Source organism: Saccoglossus kowalevskii, chromosome 5 (genome assembly GCF_978046115.1).
Source record: "Saccoglossus kowalevskii chromosome 5, keSacKowa6.1, whole genome shotgun sequence".
Classification (NCBI taxonomy): Eukaryota; Metazoa; Hemichordata; class Enteropneusta; family Harrimaniidae; genus Saccoglossus; species Saccoglossus kowalevskii.
Window position 1 is genome coordinate 3,062,170 of NC_140645.1, and position 24,774 is coordinate 3,086,943.

The following is a 24,774-nucleotide window of genomic DNA, read 5'->3' on the forward strand; positions in this document are numbered from 1 at the left end:
CAGGTAGGCTCCGCTTAAGTCTAGCGGGGATAGCCAGTCAAAATGGTGGATGGAGAGAAGAAGCCTGAATGGTGTCTCCATGTGGAACCGATCGAGGAGCACGTACTGATTCAGTCTGCCTAGGTCCAAAACTGGACGCCTGCCACTTGTAGATTTGGTACTATGAACACATTTGGGTAGAAGCCTGGCCTTAGTTCCGGCTGATGTACCCTGTGTATGGTGTCTTTCCCCAGCAAACTGCTACTTCCTGTCTGATTGCTTCCACCTTGCGGGAGCCCCCTGGCAGTGCCCAAGAGGGGAGACACTGACAGGGGGAAATGGAGATTTCAGCGGTATGCCGTAAACGGATGTCACCACCTGGGAAGGTTCAGGTATCGGTCACCCGCCGTCGCCAAACCGGACTACACCGGCGCAATCTGTGTACGACAGGGATATGTGGCCATGTGTTCGGCAGTTGCGAGGGGGGGGGGTACTCCCTTCCCCCATGAGGTGAGTTCCCCAAGGCCTGAAGTAGTCACTAAGTTGTGACCTGGCCATTCACCGAACACGGTGCTTGCCTCCTGGCTGACTCTGGCTAGCAGACGACGCCCTAGGGCGTTGTGTTTTCTGTGCTTGGGGTGCCCTCTGTTTGCCCATGGCAGGACCAACTGGCTAGCCGATTCGATCTGAACCCTCTGGTTCATTGCACTCCGAAGCTCCGAGACTGTACCCACCATTCCCTGAACAAAGAGGGTGGAGGATGTCCAGTCTCTCTCTCTGAGGTGGGGACATACCCCGGCTCAGCTTGTCGGCGAAAACACATGCATCTAAGGCCGCGTCTCGTAGCACGGTAGTGGCCCTGGCCAAGAGAGTGCTGGTCACGCATAATAATGTGCTCAAGCAACTCTGCCCTCAGGGCTGGATGGGTCGTCTTCAATTGGCAAAGACACCCATGGAACGCGGCTATCCCCCTTTGCCCGGTTTGCCAAATTCGTGGGACCGGGGTCTGGGGAAGGAGCCTTGGAATCCGGTTGGGGGTGTTTTGGTCTCATCCCATGCTATGGGGTCTGATCCCGAAATACACCGACCGGGTAGCGATTGGTCCAGTGGGAAGTGTTGCCTAATGTTATCCCCACCCGGGGGCCTTAAGCATTACATCCTCCGCGGCTGACCAACGCCGCCCATCAACACTGTTTGCGTGCTCTGCGCCCCACTTCGCACTCAGGCGGACAGGGAGAAACTTGCCGACGGGATTGCTTTGGATCCCGACGGCTGTGATCCCATAAGCGTTGAAGCAACCTTAGGTGGTCACTTTAGGATCAAGGGTGGGGGTATATACATCGTATTACAGGGATCGATGATACTCCGCCTCACCCCAAAAGCGTGGCTCACCGAGTCATACATGTACAGATGGAAGACTCTGAGGGACCGCCCGGAGTACCGGCTGTATCCGACGCGAGCGAACTGCATCTCCTTTCACTTTAAATATGTGAGAGGGAGCGTGTTCGACTGTGCGTCTCATGACAGGGTCGGTTCCCTCTGGGGACGCCTGTGGGTCGGTAAGAAGGGAGTCAAAACCCACAGCGGAGACCGGACACAAGGAAAAATTTGTTACCGTTACCGCATGACGAACCCTAGCTGGCTGAAAAGTAGGGGGGGGGCAACGTGTGCCTTGCCCTGAAAGCCCTGCCCCGAGATCGGAGACTTGGCTGCCAGCACCTCTTTGGCATTCAGTGCCCCAGGATCCAGAGAACAGGGTTCTGCCCACGCCGGACGGCGCCGGACGGTGTCGTCCGGCACTCGAATAAAAAAGCCGGCACAAAAAGTTGCCGACCGGCACTATTGTTTACTGGAAATGTACGCATTTATGTTGGGTTGGGTGGTACGCGATCACGTTGCAGACGTCCGGTGTCTAGATTTTGGTTAAGACCAAATCAATGAATAGGGTTGCTATACTCTCTATTATGGTGTTTCGACACCTCTTTAGCGATCGGTGATTGTTCTGACGGCAAAAATATCACGCCTTTACCAGGACAAGTGATCAGAGCTCGCCGCTACTTGTGAGCTGTCATTCAAACAATGGAAGTGTGAAACGTTGATTGCCGGTCGTTGAGTTTTTGATCACACCAAGTCGAGACTGACTGATCACGTGAATTTAAAACTTCACTGTGATTGAAGTAAAAATTCGAGCTGTGAAAATGCCAGCAAATGAAATGCTGTGCATAAAAGTTAGACGAAAGATACATCATCAGAACCTCCACTGCCTAGCACGAGAGTACACTGTTTATCTACCGATGCAATCTATTACGCTGAACTTTACACTATGCTGAAATTTATAACCTCGAGTAAACGCAAGAATGTCGACCAAGACGAAAACAAATTTCCAGTGCAGAAAAAGTCTAAAGTCGACGATGCCAGTGAAAAATCTGTGACTCCTACTCGGCGTAAACAAGCTTCAAGTTTTCGAAACGAGTGGGTCAGAGGTCGTGACTGGCTTTATTTTATTCCTGGCGAGGGAATGTACTGCAAATTGTGTCAGAAGTACAACATGTGTCCATACGATCGAGATACATGGAATAAAACCCCATCCAGACGTATCAGACTGTGCACTGTCAAGGAGCACGAACAGACAACAGGTCATCGAGATGCCACGAAACTTGAGTTGACAGCCGCTGCTAGTCAAAACATTGGGGAAATCATTCAACCTGAAGTCAACAGAGACGCCATCACATCGGCCTTCACCGTTTTATATTTCCTGGCGAAACAACGTATCCCGCACACAACAAACTTCGAGCCAGTACTAGATCTACTTTCACAACTCGGTTTGTCAGTGAAGGAAAATCTACGAGTCAGCAAGAATGCAACGTATTGCAGCGACAAGTCAATCCAAGAAATGTTAGCAATATTATCATCCACAATTGAAGAAAGTACTATTGAGCAACTGAAGAAATCAGAGTATTTTGCTATCATGTTGGACGAAACGACGGACGTCAGCGTTAGTGAACAATTAACTTTGAACTGTCGTTTTTTGAATGAATCTGGGCAACTGTGTGTCAGATTTCTTAAAATGATAGAACCGTTGAAGTCAAGTGACATCACACAGCCGTCATCTACCGTCACTCTCAATGCATCAACGATCGCCGGACACGTAGCCGAGTACATTGAAGGCAAACAACTTAATGCTCACCAGCTCGTTGGGATTGGCACTGATGGCGCAGCAGTAATGACTGGAAAAAATAACGGTGTTGTGAAGAAACTCCAGGAATTCGCAACTACTGCTATCGGCATTCACTGTTCCGCTCACCGCCTCCAACTTGCGTCGTGTCAAGCAGCTAACGCAGCTCCATTTGTTAAGAAATTCCACACAATTCTACGGCAGTTGTACGACTACTATGACAACAGTGCAGTACGTATGGCTGGCCTGCATGCAGTTCAAACAGCACTAGGAGAAAAAGTTTTGAAGCCCATCCAACCGTCTTCAACTCGGTGGCTAAGTATCGAGATGTCGACAACTAGACTGAAAGAAAGCTATGTCAGTATCCTGGTCAGTTTGGAACGAGAGGGAGAAGAACGTGGTGACGTGAAAGCTGTCGGTTTTTTTCACCTCTTATCCAGTTACCGATTTATTGCAACAATGTTGCTGTTGTGTGATTTGCTGCCCCACGTCAGTCGTCTTTCCAAAGCGTTCCAGGCGCGGGAATTCGAATATAGTCAACTAAAACCGCTGGTGACGTCCACGATTTCTACTATACAAAAGATGAAGTCAGTAGATGCGGACAATTTACAGAAATTGCCACAATTCATCACAAATCTCGAGAAGTCTGACATCGTAGTGAAAGAGCGCGCCGATGATGAAAAATATTTGAAAGAGCAGATCCGTGAAAAATACATCAACGCATTGGTCAGCAATTTGGAGAAGCGATTCCCATCTGATGACATCGGTATTCTGTCGCAATTTGGCATTTTTGATCCTCATCGGCTTCAAACTGAACAATCACCTGATTATGGCACCAATGCAGTGAAAACACTGGCAGCACACTTTCTACAGAAACCCGATCAGCGCGATGTATCGTCTGACGCAGTGAATCAGTGGACACACTTCACTACGTACGCTAAGGAGTCCATCTTGAAGCAGATGAATTTGAAGCCTGACGCAATTGTTGACCATCTGTGCACATCGCCCATGGTACAGCAAGTCTTTCCATCTTTAACACAACTTGCGAAGATATATCGAGTTCTTCCTTGCCATACTGCAGATTCCGAGAGAACATTCTCGCAATTAAAGCTCGTCAAAACCATCCAACGAAATCGACTAAACCAAACCAGCCTGGATAATCTTGTTCGGATCGCAATTGACGGCCCAACTGTCGACAGTTATGACTACCAAGCCGCCGTTCAAAAATGGGCAGAGAAAAAAAATCGACGAATTTCCCTGAAGAAATAAATGAACTTTACTATAAATGAAATAATATTATGGACACATTTATTTCTGTATTTATTTATTTATTTATTTATTTATTTATTTATCTAACTTAATTATTTTACATAACAGTAGGTAAATAGTTTGTGTATTTTGTTTTATTTTATTTATTCATTCCACCCTGTTGTGTAAGAGAAAAACACAGTAATAATAATAAAATATAATTAAATGGACAACACAACACATTTCAGTATTTATTTTGGGTTTGTTATTTTACATCTAACAACAGTATATATACATAATCAATAACAGCATCTGACTACTAATATATATTTGTAACAAAAAAGTATTTCTCTGAAATAAATAAGAAGTAGTTAATAGTAGCATTACAATTGTTGTCTATTTTTTGTTCATGGCGTATTTGTGTGCCATACCATGATTTTGGTGGGGTTCACTGACTTGACACCTCAAAACAAACATCAAGTATGTTAATTAGCTCATGAATATTAATGAGCGCCCGGCACTCTTGTCAACCTGGGCAGAACCCTGAGAGAAGGACCGGTGCAATTAGCCCGAGCCTCGGCCACCCCCCAAAATAGTGGGAGAGCCGTGCCTGGGAACGGGGGTTCCCCGGAAGAGACGTGTTTGAATGCAAACATGCTTTCGTGTCTCTTCCTGCTTGCCCACTGAGGGGACACAGTGGAGACAGCTCGCTCCGACTGCGTCTGATCTACCCGGCCAGGGACGCAATTGCCCCGACAGTCCTTCGACCAAAGCCCTCAACTCGGAGGCAAACCCGGCGTCGTGTGAGGAAGGGTCCACAAAGAGACCCGCAACGGGCCCCATAGGAGGAAAGCCTCTAGGGACACAGCCTCGCTGCAGCCCGTAAAATCGGGTAAACCATCCCCTGAAAAAACAGACTGTGAGGATGCCCTCCGATCAGCGGGGGAGACCGAGAAAAATATCGGTACCTCCGCCGTCGGGCCTCTTACTCGACGTCCCGGTACATGAAGTACCGGTAGCCGAGCACGAGGACTTTCCACTCATGCAAAACACGCAACTCCTCTAACCGATTTGTTTACTGGATACGCGACCTTGCTGTGACGCGGTCAGTCTCAGCAATTTTGATGGCTCTGAAGGAAAATCTCAGGCCTCAGAACTCCACGCGAAGAGAAGTTAAGAGTGGTGGACAGCTACCTGTGGCACTGCCAGGTGGCCTCAGTCACGTGGGTTCGTGACATAAGGGGTAAAAGAATCTTGAGGTCATGGGGCTTCCCCTGACCTGGATTCTATCTCTCCGTCACCGGCAGAATCGCTGATTAATGCCTACAGTTCAAAATAGTCATTTTGACTGACCGGAGTCTATGGCGGGTAATTGAACGTAGTGAATTGGTCAAAATCCCCCAAACATTGCCAGCAACCAATCACAGACTAGCTTAAAAACAATAGTTTTCCCTGACGAGAATACTTAGCAGTGTTATTTCCCCTACGCTACCTTGAAAAAATCTGTTGTTTTTGTCTCGGTTCCCGTCTTGTCTTAGAGAATGCGATAAATGAGGGACAGATTTTGGCACCCATCAAGTGGGTCCCAAGTTTGTCCCGACTAACATGAACGCAACTGCTGTAAATTTCTCTACAAACACGAATGAACCAAAATGCTGTAACTTGAACATTGTAAATTTTTTCACTATATTATGTAGCCACAGTTTTAATTTCTTCCAAGGAGTTTTAATAAATTGAATTCAACACTCCATCATAAAGACTAATAATCGTTGAGTGGAAACAGCGGAAAACACTAAACCTGTCGAAAAACACTAAACCTGTCGAAAAACACTAAACCTGACAATAAAAACACTAAACCCGAGGTAAAGGGTGTATTATGGGTGTACCATAATCGTCCAGTGAATATTTGATTAAAAGAAAGCGAAAACATGAAACAGAACCCACCCAGGTTTAGTCTTTTTCAATAGGTTTAGTGTTTTTCAACTGGTTTAGTGTTTTCCGGGGTTTCCACTCAACGACTAATAATGTTTCAACAGTATATAGAAAACTATTATACAATGTTGGTACAACAAATACAGCAGATTATACTTCGTGAGCGATTTTTACATCAAGAGATTCTTATTACCATGGAATTGTTGAGATTATGCTATTTGTATTCAACACGTAGACGTTCGAGGTCGCAGTGGGTCAGCAGGGAGCCAGCCGACATACAAACTATTTCCCAGCACCAATGATATAAACACAATGTTTTCAAGATTCGGTGAAAATACAATAATAAAATTGACAATTTAGCCAGCCATGAGCATACGAATAGACTTTAAAGCAAAAGTGAGCGCTGCGTTCCTCCAGACAAGCAGCAACGCCGGTACATTGACCTTTTTACTAAGGTCATACAAAAAAGCCGACTTTACACAGCACATAACACATTTACAACAAATGCAAAAAGTCTATTTTGTTTTAAAACATAACATTTCAATATCGAGCAGTATTAGAAATTCGAAAACACACGTTTTCCGACGTTTTCCGCGATTTTATTGGGTCACGTAAGCACTTACCTCGCAAGAAGCGCCATCTTGAATAGTTGACGGTTCTCACAATTTCTCGCGTGGCTTTGCGTGACTTTCGGGGTCAAATTGATTGGGTGTGAAAGCGAGGGAAATTTGCATTGTTGTTTGTGGCTTGTTTCCTGATGTTCTCCGCGACATTATCACGCAGTTGCAGTTACTTTGTTTGTTCCGCGATCTGATAATTTTAATATAATTCTGGGAACTATCGGCAATCGCAAGCAAGCTGGCAAGTTAATTTAGGAAAGACTGCAGAGAGAGATTCGACCAATCGGTTACGTGACGACTTGTATAGTTTCGACTCTGATGCCATCGAACGTACGTACGTGACTCGTAAATATTGTATACTCGACTGCCATAAATTACATAATTGTGATTAAGGTAAGTCTGATCTAATCATAATATCAATTCAAGTTTATTCTAGCAACGTTGTATTCCAGATCACGGAACTTTTCAGTATCCGTGTCCATGGTTGTTGGTTATAGCGCCCTCGCATATGTCTGTATACTCGTACTCACAGGTTGGAAGTTTCGATGGCAACTGCGAGTAAATATATTAATTTAGATAGGAACTCAGATGTCAAACAGCTCAGATGTAGATAAACAAATTAATGAATCAATTAATACCACTAAGTCTATGCTCAAATTTTGTGTAAACAAAGTATTTTACACCCGTTTCGGAAATGGTGCAAATACCGTGCAACAACTATAGTGCTGTACACGTTTTTGACTCCCGTGTGCGAAGCACAAAAGGGAGTCTTTGCAGTTACCCTGTCTGTATGTCTGTATGTATGTATGTATGTATGTCACTTTTTTTGTTCCACCGTTATCTCAAGAACCACTAATCAAATTTTGGTGAAACTTGGTACATAGATGCTCTGGAATAATGCGCAGAGTTGATTAGGTTTTGGTAAAAATCTATGAATATTAATTACCTAATTTGCATGATAATTAGCTGATTTTTAGCTCTTCCAAGACTGTTCCACTGATATCTGAAGAACCACTCATTGGATTTTGATGAAACTTGGCACATGGATGCTCTGAACTAGTGCGCAGATTTGATTAGTTTTGGGTAAAAATCTATGAATATTAATTATCTAATTTGAATGATAATTAACTGATTTCAAGCTGTTCCATGACTGTTCCACTGATATTTGAAGAACCACTCATTGGATTTCAATGAAACTTGGCACATGGATGCTCTGAACTAATGCGCAGATTTGATTAGTTTTGGGTAAAAATCTGTTAATATTATTAATTACCTAATTTACATAATGATTAATCAATTTTCGGCTTTTCCACTGATATCTCAAGTACTAATCATAACATTTCAACAAAACTTGGTACATAGATGTCATATGACACTGCACAGACCTGGTAGTGTTAAGGGTAATATCAGTACATATTAATTACCTAATTTGCATAATTAATTAATTTTCAGCTTTTGATATTTCGAGTAGTAATGATCACATATCAATGAAACTTGGTACATAGTTACTTGAGGACTGTGCAGAGACCTAATTAGTTTTTGGGTAAATATTTGTGCATATTAATCACCTTATTAGCATAATTAGTTAATTTTCAGCTTTTCACCTGATATATCAAATACTAATCATCACATTTCAATGAGACTTGCGACATTTTCTAGGACTATGCAGAGACCTGATTAATTTTGGAATAAATAATTGTGCCTATTAATTACCTACTTTGCATAATTAGTTAATTTTTTGCTGTTCTATGGCTGTTGCACTGATGTCTACAAACCACTCATTGGATTTCAATGAAACTTTCAATGAACCTAGGACTATACACCATATTAGTTTTTGGTAAATATGTATGCTTCTTAATCACTTAATTAACATAATTAATTAATACTGATATCTCAAGTATTGATCATCACATTTGAATAAAACTTGGTACATAAATGCTCTAGGACAATAGACAGCCTGATTAATTTTGCGTTAAAATCTGTTCATATTAACTCTCTAATTAGCATAATAATTAATATTTTTTGGGTTCTAATCACATTTCAATGAAACTTGGTACATTGTGCAGACCTTATTAGTTTTACACTTAAATCTGTTCATATCAGTTACCTGATTTTACATAATTAGTTTTCAGCTATTCCATCAATATCTCAAGTACAAGTAATTTTGAATTAATTTTTACTGTGTCTTCAATACTCTCAGCACACAGGAGTTCTTTCTAAGCTTTCTTTGATTTTGCTTTGAAACCCCAAATTCTACTTTTTTGTATTTTTCAATGCTGGACCACAGGGAGCAATGGATGTTTTTATAGGGTGTAAAAATCAATTTTTTGTTAATTAAAAACAAAAGCACATGTCATTGTTTTGAAAGCTATGTTTTAATTAATCAGCTACTCATTGAGACTGGCAGACAAAAGAAAATTCCTAGAAACGAAAGAATATGTAAACTCTGCACAGATGATAAAATTGAAGACTAGTACCATTTCTTAATAGGATGCAGTAAATATGACATACCCCATAATAAATTATTTAAATATATACAGGGCAAAAAATCTGACTTCTTGAAAATGAATGAAGACGAAAAATTCCGATTAATTATGACAAGCTTTGCAGGAATAGAAACTGCACAATTCATACATACAAGTATGAACTTAAGAGATGAAACATAGTAACTCCATCAAATTAGTCTGCAGGTAGTTTTAATGCAATGGCATATTTAGTAGCTTAGTAGTTTTATTGTTATACTAATTTTCATGTATTTTTTCCTCCATTCTTAGTTACATGTATTCAATGTTTTATTCCTGATTCTGGTGGATTGAACTGTACTTCCGTCTTGCTTTGTACTAAACAATAACATTAGCTTATGTTTAATGTGCTATTTGTGATATTAGTTGTGTGAAGTATTATTTCTGTTTTTGTTTTACAACCATAAAATTACTCTCTGTAGTAGATTTTCGTGTTGAATAAAATTATTATTATTATTATTAAAGACATAATTGACAGATAATTTGCATAATAGTCACCACCCATAGCAAATATAAACAGTCTCTTGCATTCAGAACAAGTTCAGACTAGTAATACAAGTATTAGTAGTCCGAGGTACAAGTTACACGGATTCCATCTACAATCGTCCACAAATTTAATTTCATTGAATTTCTCACTCTTCAAGCAGTCGACTATGAAATCGTTATGGGTCGACTATGACAGTGACGAAAGAAAACAAATCCAAGGAAATTTTGAGAAGATTGTCGACAATATGTAAAGCGATTACTCGTATTATGAAAATTTAATCATGGAAAGTACTAACGTTAGTACCTTCCACAATTTAATCGATCAGACAATGGAGGTATCAACAGAAGGTGGAAAATTTGAGCACATGGCAGACTTAGTTTTCGTGACCAAATTACGTGTTATGGACTCCGACCACAATGAGTCGGAAGTGAAACACTTGGTCCCGGACTTGGCCACACGTAAAGCCTGAGACAAGCAGCTGTAAAAGAAAACGTACGCGTCTGTGTGTGTGAGCCTAGTATAGTGACTGTGGCGTGATCATCCCTGTTTTTCCTATTTTATTTTTGCTAAATCTTCACATTCTCAATAAATAATTTCACGGATTCAATGAGATACCGGCAGTAGTCCCCGCCAGCGGTTGTTCCGGTACTATGCGTTGAAGATGGAAAAATAATTATCACACTAATTTTGTCACAACAGTTTTGGGAACTAAAAAAACGGAAAACACGATTTATGGCAAACAGGTTATTTTACAAATGTACAAAATAATAACGGAGCAAACAAACTGAAAATTCACCGCCCGATCGACAGACAACTTTAAACCCAAGCGATCGCATTTCCCGATTCAGTTCAGCATTTGCTGTGACTTCTCTCCCCCTCATTGTCATTCAAATCAGATAATACAGATCTTCGTCGAGACATCTTGCGTGGTAAAACAAAAATCTTGGAAAGAAAACTACATGTAGTTGACTCTGGTGGTAAGTTCAGCCACGGTTATCGGTTCAGCAGCGGAGCAAGTGAATGACCTTCCATGGAGGGCAATGTATGGTAATGAGTCTTCCAGAAAAGGAGTGTCACCTCCCACAACTTAATAATGAATATGTAAATCATGACGCCATTTTGGCACGGCTTTGTAACGCCGTGAAACAGTGTTTCCTATTGGATTCAGGAGCATAATTTCGTGCTTTATAACCAATTGCGACGACGCATATTGACACATCTGCGTGATTATGACAAGCAGATACCATGACTAAGTGTTATGAGTTTGTTTTGATCCATGGGACAAACGGATTTTGAGTTAGCCGACGATAGCGTTGCTGCTAAGTTGTTTTTGCCGTTTTCTCGGTTAAACAAAACAGCGATTCGCGGCAACTGCAGGCCTTTGATCTCGAGTTCTAGTGGACGCATTATACTAATTTTTCGCACAGAAACTCTTCGATATGTTCCCTCTCAAGCCGCGCTGGGATTTTTCTATTTTCCTATTTGTTTTGAAATTACGTTCTAATTTCTGAATACCGGAAAGAACAAGACCGCATTGGTTTTTTTCAAGATAGCTAAATTATTATTTCTTCTCCAACTATCATGTAGATATATATCTTAATCAACGCGGAATGGTGGTGAGCGTCGTCTGAAAAACTGTTTTGTTGCCAATGTTCCACCAAATTCGTTTATTCATTGGTTCAATTATTTTTTTACCGAAAATGTCTTTCTGTGTTTACACACATATCTCGTGACTATACACGTCCATACACACACTATCTTGTCGATTTCACATCCAATGTGAAATAAGCTTTCCATCAATATATAGCTTTGTGTGGTTCAGTAAATATTTTATATGAAAATATCAGTTTAGAAAATCAATACCAAAAGCGTGTACAGCATCCTTAAATCATGATGGAGCTAGAAAGGGAAGGAGAGAGGACGCTATTGTTTCTGCTTGTTCTATGATAGTTTATTTGCTCATTGGATATTGACCGCTTTATTGTCTTAATCTCATAACGAGATTAACAGGCTTTATTCTTCTGTTGGATAACTTGGTGAATATTCGTTTACGTTCTGAGACTTGGTATCAACCCTTTTGATCCTAACCCCGAGTACAGTCCTGTAGGTTAGCCTCCTACTGCTGTTTATTCAGCCTTACAGTTCTGAGAAGTCGTATAGACCGACGATTCAACACTATGTGAAGGGCTACATCGGGCTATTTAAGAAGCATTCAGCTTTTAGCTAAAAAATAAGCAGGTCGACATGTCTTATTATTCCAAATATCTTAACTGGAAGATTCCCACTAGGGTCGATAAAATCAACATTTTCCGTCAACAGAAAATATACGCCGCCATCTTGTTCTTGACGTATTTATAAACAAAACGTTGTTGCGTTGTAAAACTAGCGTTCACCAATGTTCCAGAGCTGTAAGTTCATTTTTCGGCCACAAAAACAGTATTTATGATCGCTAGATTGGTCAATAGACATTTTGGCTGATTACAATCATGAAAAGTGCAGAAAGGCTCTCCGCCATAAATTTGTAGCCGAGGCTCAAATCGCAGGTCTATACGACTTCTCAGGACAGTGGGGATGGAATGATCAGATCAGCGGAAGGAGGCCAACCTACAGGACTGTACTCAGGGCTATTTTGATCCATAATCTGAAACTATAGAATAAAAAAAATATAATTACACAATGAAATAGGAAAACAAAGCAGCTATCATAAATAATATAATTACTGTGAAATGAAACATTCAATTGTGAAGTACATGGTGTTTTGCCTTGTTGCTCACAAAAGTAATAAATTTACTCTAAAACATTGTTGGTCATCAAAAAGATTATGGTAAAAATAGATATCCATGTTGAAATCAACTGTAACGATGTTAAAAATAGATATCCATATTGAAATCAACTGTAACGATGTTAAAAATAGATATCCGTGTTGAAATCAACTGTAACGATGTTAAAAATAGATATCCGTGTTGAAATCAACTGTAACGATGGTAAAAATAGATATCCATGTTGAAATCAACTGTAACAATGTTAAAAATAGATATCCATATTGAAATCAACTGTAACGATGTTAAAAATAGATATCCATGTTGAAATCAACTGTAACGATGTTAAAAATAGATATCCATGTTGAAATCAACTGTAACGATGTTAAAAATAGATATCCATGTTGAAATCAACTGTAACGATGTTAAAAATAGATATCCATGTTGAAATCAACTGTAATGATGTTAAAAATAGATATCCATGTTGAAATCAACTGTAACGATGTTAAAAATAGATATCCATATTGAAATCAACTGTAACGATGTTAAAAATAGATATCCATGTTGAAATCAACTGTAACGATGTTAAAAATAGATATCCGTGTTGAAATCAACTGTAAGGATGTTAAAAATAGATATCCATGTTGAAATCAACAGTAACGATGTTAAAAATAGATATCTGTGTTGAAATCAACTGTAACGATGTTAAAAATAGATATCCATGTTGAAATCAACTGTAACGATGTTAAAAATAGATATCCATGTTGAAATCAACTGTAACGATGTTAAAAATAGATATCCATGTTGAAATCAACTGTAACGATGTTAAAAATAGATATCCGTGTTGAAATCAACTGTAACGATGTTAAAAATAGATATCCATGTTGAAATCAACTGTAACGATGTTAAAAATAGATATCCGTGTTGAAATCAACTGTAACGATGTTAAAAATAGATATCCATGTTGAAATCAACTGTAACGATGTTAAAAATAAATATCTGTGTTGAAATCAACTGTAACGATGTTAAAAATAGATATCCATGTTGAAATCAACTGTAACGATGTTAAAAATAGATATCCATGTTGAAATCAACTGTAACGATGTTAAAAATAGATATCTGTGTTGAAATCAACTGTAACGATGTTAAAAATAGATATCCATGTTGAAATCAACTGTAATGATGTTAAAAATAGATATCCATGTTGAAATCAACTGTAACGATGTTAAAAATAGATATCCGTGTTGAAATCAACTGTAACGATGTTAAAAATAGATATCCGTGTTGAAATCAACTGTAACGATGTTAAAAATAGATATCCATGTTGAAATCAACTGTAACGATGTTAAAAATAGATATCCATGTTGAAATCAACTGTAACGATGTTAAAAATAGATATCCGTGTTGAAATCAACTGTAACGATGTTAAAAATAGATATCCATGTTGAAATCAACTGTAACGATGTTAAAAATAGATATCCATGTTGAAATCAACTGTAACGATGTTAAAAATTATAAAATTGGTAGGCATTGGCTTATGAAAATATTTCTAAAAAAAGGCTTATCACCAGTTATGAACATTTATACTGTGATGTTATATGTCTACATTTTTGCCAACTAGCATGCCAATGTTTGATGAGGAATGTCATTCACAAATCAACACTATCCTGCGATCTTCTGTGACAACAATGCTCATAAGTTGTTTTATTAACAGAGACACATACATGTATATTTAATATTTTATTTTCCAGTGCAAAAGACAGGTTCTTGCCAACCAATCATTGCATGTGCGCAAACACTAAATAAGTTTGATAACACTCATTATGTCCATGAGTTTTTGCAGGTTACCAGCAGTCATTGGTCATTTTGTTTATATAAAACAAATTCATACCTTCATGAAATAGATATTAAATATATGAATAATGATACAGTGAAATTACAGAAAGCTGTACTATCTTTTTTGACTCTTGTGTGCGAAGCACAAAAATAGAGTCTTTGCAGTTAGTATGTGTGTCTGTGTGTGTCTCTGTGTGTCTGTTCCACTGATATCTCAAGAACTATACATTGCATATACATTGCATATGCTTTGGGCCAATGCGCAGATTTGATTAGGTTTTGGTAAAAATCCATGCATATTAATTATCTAATTTGCATGATAATTAGATGATTTTTAGCTGTTCCATGACTCTTCCACTAATATCTAAAGAACCACTCATTGGATTTTGATGAAACTTGGCACATATATGCTCCAAACTAATGCACAGGTTTGATTAGTTTGGGGTAAAAATCTGTGCAATATTAATTACCTAATTTGCATAATAATTAATCAATTTTTGACTTTTCCACTGATATCTCAAGTACTAATCATCACATTTCAATAAAACTTGGTACATAGACAGGGATTGCGTTAACCCCATATTTTGCTTCCCGCACTCCACTTATTGAAGAGGAACCCAGTTTTCAAATAAATCTTTAATAAAGTTAACCAGGGTCAAATTTCAATTTCTTAAAAATTTGCAAGTGGGACTCGTCTTGCCGAGACATTAGCGCAAACCCTGATTTTATTGCGTTCAAATCTGTTCCATTTGAAACTGCGCATACACACACACTGTGGTTCATTGAAATGCATACTAATTAGGTAACTTGTCACTGATAAAAGTCACTGAAAACATTTTGAGCAATTTTGAGCAATAGTACTAGAGTGAAATATAAACGTGCCTCTGCATTCTCCATGAATTTCATAACTTGCTATGATCATGGTAAAGAGAAAACCTGTGTTTACTTTCAATAGTTAGCTGGAGTCTGATCAAAAGTGTGTATCAAAAATTACCTTTACATCATTTTTCCGATTATTTTTTCAGCTCGTAACGATAGAATCAATCAATTTAGAACTAACATGTATGCTATCAGAAAGCATTTTGGCACAATTTTACTGAAAAGACAAGTTGTTCATTGCTCATGAATATTAATTTATGCAAATGAGCCAAGTATTTTAACCAATCGTGTCATGCAACTCCCCCCTGGTCTCGTGTGCATTCAAACTACATGGCGGATGTCTTATTGCGTCGATCGTTTACATGTGACCGAAATAATTCACTTACGGTGAAACTAAGTTGAATTTTACTTGCATTTGATAACAATTCAACGAATTTATTTTTTGTGCGTTATTATAATCACTACTGAGTAATAATCAACAATTTCAACACTTCGAAAACAAGTAAGTTATTCACTTGTGAGCCGAAGCATGGCCGGATTGCGTTACCGTACCCACGGTACCGTACTTTTTTAGTGCTTGTTTTTATTTGAAACTCCTGTCAAAATATACTTTCCGTTACAAAGAAAATTAAAAAAATAAATGCATATTACACTAAAAATACTGAGTATTTTTTTTTCATGTGAACAGTCTTTTTGTGACGTGACGCTTATCACTCTTCCCTGACATCTAAATTGGAGTTACCCTTATATTGTGCAAGTGATGTGGGGAAAAATGACCACGCCCATTTAGTGATTGCAATATGTACGTAATAGAAACCGCACCCCAAACTTGAGCTGTTGATCCCAATTTTTTATTTGATACATTGTAATATAAGCCGCGGTTTATAATAGGATTTTAACGGTAGTAATCATCACATTTCAATGAAACTTGGTACATGTAGATATCATAGGACACTGCACAGACCTGCTAGTTTGAGGGTAATATTAGTACATATTAAATACCTAATTTGCATAATTAATTAATTTTCAGCTTTTGATATTTCAAGTAGTAATCACCACATTTCAATGAAATTTGGTACATAGATGTCATAGGACACTGCACAGACCTGATAGTTTTTAGGGTAATATCAGTACATATTAATTACCTAATTTGCATAATTAATTAATTTTCAGCTTTTGATATTTCAAGTAGTAATCATCACATTTCAATGAAATTTGGTACATAGATGTCATAGGACACTGCACAGACCTGATAGTTTTTAGGGTAATATCAGTACATATTTATTACCTAATTTGCATAATTAATTAAAGGGGAACTAAATAGAGCCTATTTTGGTGTTTGTATTTATCAAGTTATGTATATTGATTATAAATTTTAAAAAAAAAAATTTAAAAAAATGATTATCTTCAGAGTTATGATGATTTAAATATGAGAAACCATAAACCTGCGAAGGACTTCCATTTGCGCCATCTTGCCATCAAAAAACGCCCTCATGAGGTATAAACAGGTAAGGTAACAAAGCATGATGACGAAATAGTATCTGATTAAATATAAGCAACTTAGGGAGCCATAGTTGGCTGAACTGGTGAATTGACTTCTAGTCTAGGTTGTTTCGACTTTTACGTTAGTGTTTAATATTTACAAGCGTATCAACATACAAACATTATGGATGTGCGATTGATCGAGACAGGCATTTTGTTTTGTTTTTTGTCTAACTGTCTAATAAATGCTGTTTCCAGTACTGCACTGTGCGGCGTGCTAATTATTCAATTTAGTATAGATGCTGGAGTATGCAATCTTGAGTTTGTAGGGTGGTGGTGGAAACATTTTCGTCCATGTATTCACGGGGCTGCGCTGGCAAATCATGGGACAAGTGTCACAGGAACACCAAGCAGATTGTTCACAGACTTCCATGTAATTTGAAATAAAACTATCATCCGAACAAGGGGCATCGTCGACGATATACTCTCATCACTCACACTGGACTGATCTGAATCGTCACAGTATACCGTACTTCCCTGATCATAAGCCCGGAGGCATGAACACGTAAAGGAAAAGTAAGGGATGAGCTTGTACTCAAGGACCAACTCAGAAAAAATGATTTTGTTTTGGGGTTAAACACTGTAACCATCTTGCAAACAACGAAAAATTATCCTAAAAAGTTATTCGGTCACCACACCGGGCTCGGGAAAATAATACTTATTTTTGAAAAAAAATGTGTCATTGATTTGAACGACACTTACAATGAAGAAACAAACATGTTCATAAAAAACACACACATTTTATTACAATACGATTTACATACCATCTGAATTTACGGTGAAATAATGGGTAGGGTCTGTGAGGAAACAGTGGACAAAGGCATTTATCATTATCTTCGTTTTGGTATGTTTTCGATCGTACGCAAACTCTCAACGCGAAGCAATTTTCCACCATGAGGTTTTTCAGCACGATTTGACCTGGAACAACTTCCTTCGACATAACAGGTCATGTCTTTCATTAACCAATCAAAATGATGTGTCGTAATCATGTAATTTTCTGATTATTGACGATGATTTTTTAACGCAATGCGGAAGTGAATTACCGCAATGTTAAAATGCGATCTGTAGCACTGATTGCAACGAAAAAAACGATGATTTTTTTCCCTAAAAACTGGTGATTCGCAATTTTCGAAATATAAACCATGCCCAATAACCAGGTACACGACTTAACGATCACATTTTTGGCTTTTCGAAAGCTACTGCTCAAAGAAATAGGGATTACTCCAGAATTGCAACATCGGGGTTCATCCTGAGTAAATGACAGAATAGAAAGCATGCGAACCACGTTGTGTATGTTCGCCATGCACTCTGAAATTAATGCGAGTTTTCTCATAATAAAATTAAAAGCATGAACCAAACTACCATGCCATTCACGATTATTATGAAATGAAACACACCTTTTACACGCATATTATAATCGTGAATGCTCTCAACTCGATAAATATCAAGTAAAAATATAGGGATGGGCTTCATACTCGAGAGGGACTTACGATCGGGGAAGTACGATACTTTAACGCAATTGGGCTTTCACTCTCAGAATACTGTGGTTCAAACGCTTAAGGCTCTAACCCAAGTTTTAAAAAGCACATTGTGCATATAAAAGTTGAGTTTATACTAGTAGTACACAATGCTTGGCAGCATGAACGGCTATGTACAATGGCGTATACGAATGTGATCAGATACTAAAACGTCATAGCTTTGAAAAGTACCTGGATGTTAAATATGTTCGTTCGTTATTTATTCCCCTCCATGAATGGCCTCCATGGTGTTAAATTGCAAGCACTTCAAATGCCTATCCAAGCTACAGTTATAATTAAAACAAAATTAAACCACTGCAATATTATTTCGAATACAGTTTAGAATATACACAACTATAAATTAAGGCCGCATTTAGGTTCGCTTTAATTTTCAGCTTTTGATATTTCAAGTAGTAATCTTCACATTTCATTCACACTTGGTACATTGTTACTTAAGGACTGTGCAGACCATTGATTAGTTTTTGGGTAACTAAATATGTGTGCATATTAATTACCTTATTAGCATAATTAGTTAATTTTCAGCTTTTTGCCTGATGTCACGAGTACTAATCATCATATTTCAATGAGACTTGCTACATAGATCTAGGACTATGCAGAGACCTGATTAGTTTTACATGTAATTGGATATTAATAACCTAATTTGCATAATGTTCCACTGGTATATAAAGAACCACTAATTAGATTTTAATGAAACTTTTAAAGAGAACTATGCAGAGACCCAATTAGTTTTTGGTAAATAATTATGCTTATTAATCACCTAATTAACATAATTAACACTGATATCTCAATTACTGATCATTGGTACATAAATGCTCTAGGAAAATAGACCTGATTAATTTTGGGTTTAAATTTGTTCATATTAATTCTCTAATTAGCATAATAATTAATAATTTTGTTATTCTGTTCTGTTCATTAGTTACCTGATTTACATAATTAGTTTTCAGCTTTTCCTTCAATATCTCATGTACAAGTAATTTTGAATTAATTTTTAATGTGTCTTCAATACTCTCAGCACACAGGAGTTCTTTCTAAGCTTTCTTTGATTTGGATTTGAATGTAGGGCAAGGAATGTTTCTCAAATATGTTATGAATTTCCATATTAAAAAATGAATCATGTTCTCATTGAACTGACTCAGTTTGTTGGCTATTTCTCTTATCCTGAATAATTGGCCAAACAGATAAAAGAAGTTTTTTTATTACCAGTAACTCTTGGAAATATGGTAATCAGGGATATGGTTATAAGAGATGCAATAATCAGGTATATCATGATCAGTAGTGTGGTGGTTAAAGATACAGTAATCAGGGATATGGTTATAAGAGATGCAATAATCAGGTATATCATGATCAGTAGTGTGGTGGTTAAAGATACAGTAATCAGGAATATGGTTATAAGAGATGCTATAATCAGGTATATCATGATCAGTAGTGTGGTGGTTGAAGATACAGTAATCAGGAATATGGTTATAAGAGATGCAATAATCAGGTATATCATGATCAGTAGTGTGGTGGTTAAAGATACAGTAATCAGGGATATGGTTATAAGAGATGCAATAATCAGGTATATCATGATCAGTAGTGTGGTGGTTAAAGATACAGTAATCAGGAATATGGTTATAAGAGATGCAATAATCAGGTATATCATGATCAGTAGTGTGGTGGTTGAAGATACAGTAATCAGGAATATGGTTATAAGAGATGCAATAATCAGGTATATCATGATCAGTAGTGTGGTGGTTAAAGATACAGTAATCAGGAATATGGTTATAAGAGATGCAATAATCAGGTATATCATGATCAGTAGTGTGGTGGTTAAAGATACAGTAATCAGGGATATGGTTATAAGAGATGCAATAATCAGGTATATCATGATCAGTAGTGTGGTGGTTAAAGATACAGTAATCAGGGATATGGTTATAAGAGATGCAATAATCAGGTATATCATGATCAGTAGTGTGGTGGTTAAAGATACAGTAATCAGGGATATGGTTATAAGAGATGCAATAATCAGGTATATCATGATCAGTAGTGTGGTGGTTAAAGATACAGTAATCAGGGATATGGTTATAAGAGATGCAATAATCAGGTATATCATGATCAGTAGTGTGGTGGTTAAAGATACAGTAATCAGGGATATGGTTATAAGAGATGCAATAATCAGGTATATCATGATCAGTAGTGTGGTGGTTAAAGATACAGTAATCAGGGATATGGTTATAAGAGATGCAATAATCAGGTATATCATGATCAGTAGTGTGGTGGTTAAAGATACAGTAATCAGGGATATGGTTATAAGAGATGCAATAATCAGGTATATCATGATCAGTAGTGTGGTGGTTAAAGATACAGTAATCAGGGATATGGTTATAAGAGATGCAATAATCAGGTATATCATGATCAGTAGTGTGGTGGTTAAAGATACAGTAATCAGGGATATGGTTATAAGAGATGCAATAATCAGGTATATCATGATCAGTAGTGTGGTGGTTAAAGATACAGTAATCAGGGATATGGTTATAAGAGATGCAATAATCAGGTATATCATGATCAGTAGTGTGGTGGTTAAAGATACAGTAATCAGGAATATGGTTATAAGAGATGCAATAATCAGGTATATCATGATCAGTAGTGTGGTGGTTAAAGATACAGTAATCAGGGATATGGTTATAAGAGATGCAATAATCAGGTATATCATGATCAGTAGTGTGGTGGTTAAAGATACAGTATCCAGGGATATGGTTATAAGAGATGCAATAATCAGGTATATCATGATCAGTAGTGTGGTGGTTAAAGATACAGTAATCAGGGATATGGTTATAAGAGATGCAATAATCAGGTATATCATGATCAGTAGTGTGGTGGTTAAAGATACAGTATCCAGGGATATGGTTATAAGAGATGCAATAATCAGGTATATCATGATCAGTAGTGTGGTGGTTAAAGATACAGTAATCAGGGATATGGTTATAAGAGATGCAATAATCAGGTATATCATGATCAGTAGTGTGGTGGTTAAAGATACAGTAATCAGGAATATGGTTATAAGAGATGCAATAATCAGGTATATCATGATCAGTAGTGTGGTGGTTAAAGATACAGTAATCAGGAATATGGTTATAAGAGATGCAATAATCAGGTATATCATGATCAGTAGTGTGGTGGTTAAAGATACAGTAATCAGGGATATGGTTATAAGAGATGCAATAATCAGGTATATCATGATCAGTAGTGTGGTGGTTAAAGATACAGTAATCAGGGATATGGTTATAAGAGATGCAATAATCAGGTATATCATGATCAGTAGTGTGGTGGTTAAAGATACAGTAATCAGGGATATGGTTATAAGAGATGCAATAATCAGGTATATCATGATCAGTAGTGTGGTGGTTAAAGATACAGTAATCAGGGATATGGTTATAAGAGATGCAATAATCAGGTATATCATGATCAGTAGTGTGGTGGTTAAAGATACAGTAATCAGGAATATGGTTATAAGAGATGCAATAATCAGGTATATCATGATCAGTAGTGTGGTGGTTAAAGATACAGTATCCAGGAATATGGTTATAAGAGATGCAATAATCAGGTATATCATGATCAGTAGTGTGGTGGTTAAAGATACAGTAATCAGGGATATGGTTATAAGAGATGCAATAATCAGGTATATCATGATCAGTAGTGTGGTGGTTAAAGATACAGTAATCAGGAATATGGTTATAAGAGATGCAATAATCAGGTATATCATGATCAGTAGTGTGGTGGTTAAAGATACAGTATCCAGGAATATGGTACATGTAGTTAGGAAAACGATAATCAGCCTCAGGGATATGGTAATTAAGGATATGGTGAGATATCAATCTGCTTTGTGCCTTTCCTGATAATGGTCGTGAATAAAATGTGTTTTGACATGTTTCAGAGTTGGAAGTAGTCAATCCTGGATGACAACACAATAATGCCATCAGAAACAACACAACAACAGATAACATACTCAGAGAAATATTATGATGACAGATTTGAATACAGGTAAGTGTTATACTGTATTACACTATAGTATCAGACATGGTCTTCAATTTATAATGATTTGAATACAGGTAAGTGTTATACTGTATTACATTATAGTATCAGACATGGTCTTCAATTTATAATGATTTGAATACAGGTAAGTGTTATACTGTATTACATTATAGTATCAGACATGGTCTTCAATTTATAATGATTTGAATACAGGTAAGTGTTATACTGTATTACACTATAGTATCAGACATGGTCTTCAATTTATAATGATTTGAATACAGGTAAGTGTTATACTGTATACTGTTATAGTATCAGACAGGGTCTTCAATTTATAATGATTTGAATACAGGTAAGTGTTATACTGTATTACACTATAGTATCAGACATGGTCTTCAATTTATAATGATTTGAATACAGGTAAGTGTTATACTGTAGTACACTATAGTATCAGACAGGGTCTTCAATTTATAATGATTTGAATATGGTGTTCTCAAACATTGTTTTTATGTTTCAGGCATGTCATCTTGCCACCAGATTTGGCAAAGTTAGTTCCCAGGACACACCTAATGACAGAAACGGAATGGAGGAATCTTGGAGTTCAACAGTCCCCAGGATGGGAACATTACTTGAGACATGGTCCTGGTAAGGAACTTCATCAAAAGTTCATTGTAGGATGAATAACAATTTTGTTAAAACCATCACTGAATACAATACCAACTTTACCGACTTTACCATCTGTTCTGAGTGGATTTGCTCGTTCAGAATTTCATTTTGTAGTGATAATGTTGATGTACTCAATAAACATTTACAATATCTTCCCTGAAACCATACATTCTCTGGCTGTTAGTGAGTGGAATAAAATGCACCCCTATCATGATACTAAACTCAATTGCATAAATTTGATTGGTTATCCCGTCTCGTAATCATGTAGGGTATTCCCCAATTGGCTGACTCTGTTATAAGTTATTGGGGGGGGGGGGGTGTTATGGCTACAATCACCCACAAACAACAAGACTGAATTTGAATTGCCAACAGATGATGGACAACACATTTCACATGCACTTGCAATTGAAATAAGAATATAAAATATTATAATTCTTTATTTTGCATTGAATACTAGCGATTCCAATCTGAAATAATTCTTTGTTTGTTTTGTTTTTTTTGCAACAGAACCACATGTGCTACTATTTAGAAGACATAAACAAGGAGTCATTCTGTAAAATACAACCTTTGTCTGAAAATACAATAACTATTGTTTTTTAACATAAAACTGTCATAACTGTGTATGTGTTTTTATGTCATTGTGATAAGGTTGGATGTTTTAGAATTTGAACTGAAAAGATACATCTTGTATTATAATAATAATTGTGGCATTAGTATGTAAAGTACACAGCCACATTGTATGAACAATATTCCAGGTAATAATATAATATGGTTCTTGAAAGAATACAAGATGGATTAAGAGCAGCATGGCAATTTATATCTGAATGTTATATACATGTAGTTTGTGACAATAACATGCTGTGTAACTTTTAAAGAATGTCTGAATCAAAGATGCTACCTAATACAACTACATTCCATGTAAAGATTCTTGAATTATCTTAACATAGTTAATAAATACCCACATCAATATTCCCACCAACTCAGATTGATAACGGTGACCTCATGTTACATTGTCATTTTTTAGTTCGCAGGGTTTTCAATTTTAAAGTTTTTTTAATAAATGTATAAAATAGACAGGTTATATTGAGTGTGATTGAAGTACCCTGGCTATCTGAAATGCAACTTTAGCTCAATTGTGGTTTTAAAAATAACTTTGATGGTGTATTTTATTCTCTTTTGTAGTAATGATGTAGAATTAATAAAAAATGTTTTCTTCATAATCCATTTGGCGAATTTTTGTTGTTCAAATACAGTCACATGATGTTAATCTGACCAATGAACTATCAGACTAATAATATGGTCACTGGAGTTACCGGTACTGTAAAATACTTAATTTTTGCTGAATATTTTTGGATGTTTTGTATGAAATTTATTTTTACTGAATTTTGACAAGTTGAATGTAAAATATAGGAAAAAGGTACCGGTATATTCGCTGGATTTTATTTTTACCAAATCATTCCTTCAGCAAAAATTAATTCCAAGCGAAAATAAAGTATTTGACAGTACTTTGAGCCTGTGTATATCCGACCAATAATATGGTCGCTTGATGTACTTTGAGCACTGTACTCAATCACAAACACCGC

General features: G+C 37.2%; 2 protein-coding genes across 2 annotated transcripts in view; one reads left to right on the forward strand and one right to left on the reverse strand.

The window, feature by feature from the left end:
• The window catches only part of LOC144349487 (succinate dehydrogenase cytochrome b560 subunit, mitochondrial-like), a 24,612-nt gene extending 17,547 nt beyond the window's left edge, over nucleotides 1–7,065 (reverse strand). Inside the window, exon 1 of the mRNA XM_085499064.1 lies at nucleotides 6,958–7,065. Within this exon, the coding sequence (XP_085355190.1) occupies nucleotides 6,958–6,974 (17 nt within the window). The 5' untranslated portion in view covers nucleotides 6,975–7,065. The remainder of the gene's footprint in view (nucleotides 1–6,957) is intronic.
• LOC102800623 (cyclin-dependent kinases regulatory subunit-like) lies at nucleotides 7,043–24,411 on the forward strand. The gene is made up of 4 exons (XM_085499065.1): nucleotides 7,043–7,347; nucleotides 22,431–22,537; nucleotides 23,043–23,170; nucleotides 23,699–24,411. The coding sequence occupies exons 2-4, from the start codon at nucleotides 22,467–22,469 to the stop codon at nucleotides 23,746–23,748; spliced, it is 249 nt and encodes an 82-aa protein (XP_085355191.1). The 5' UTR covers nucleotides 7,043–7,347; nucleotides 22,431–22,466; the 3' UTR covers nucleotides 23,749–24,411.
• Nucleotides 24,412–24,774: the final 363 nt, after the last annotated feature.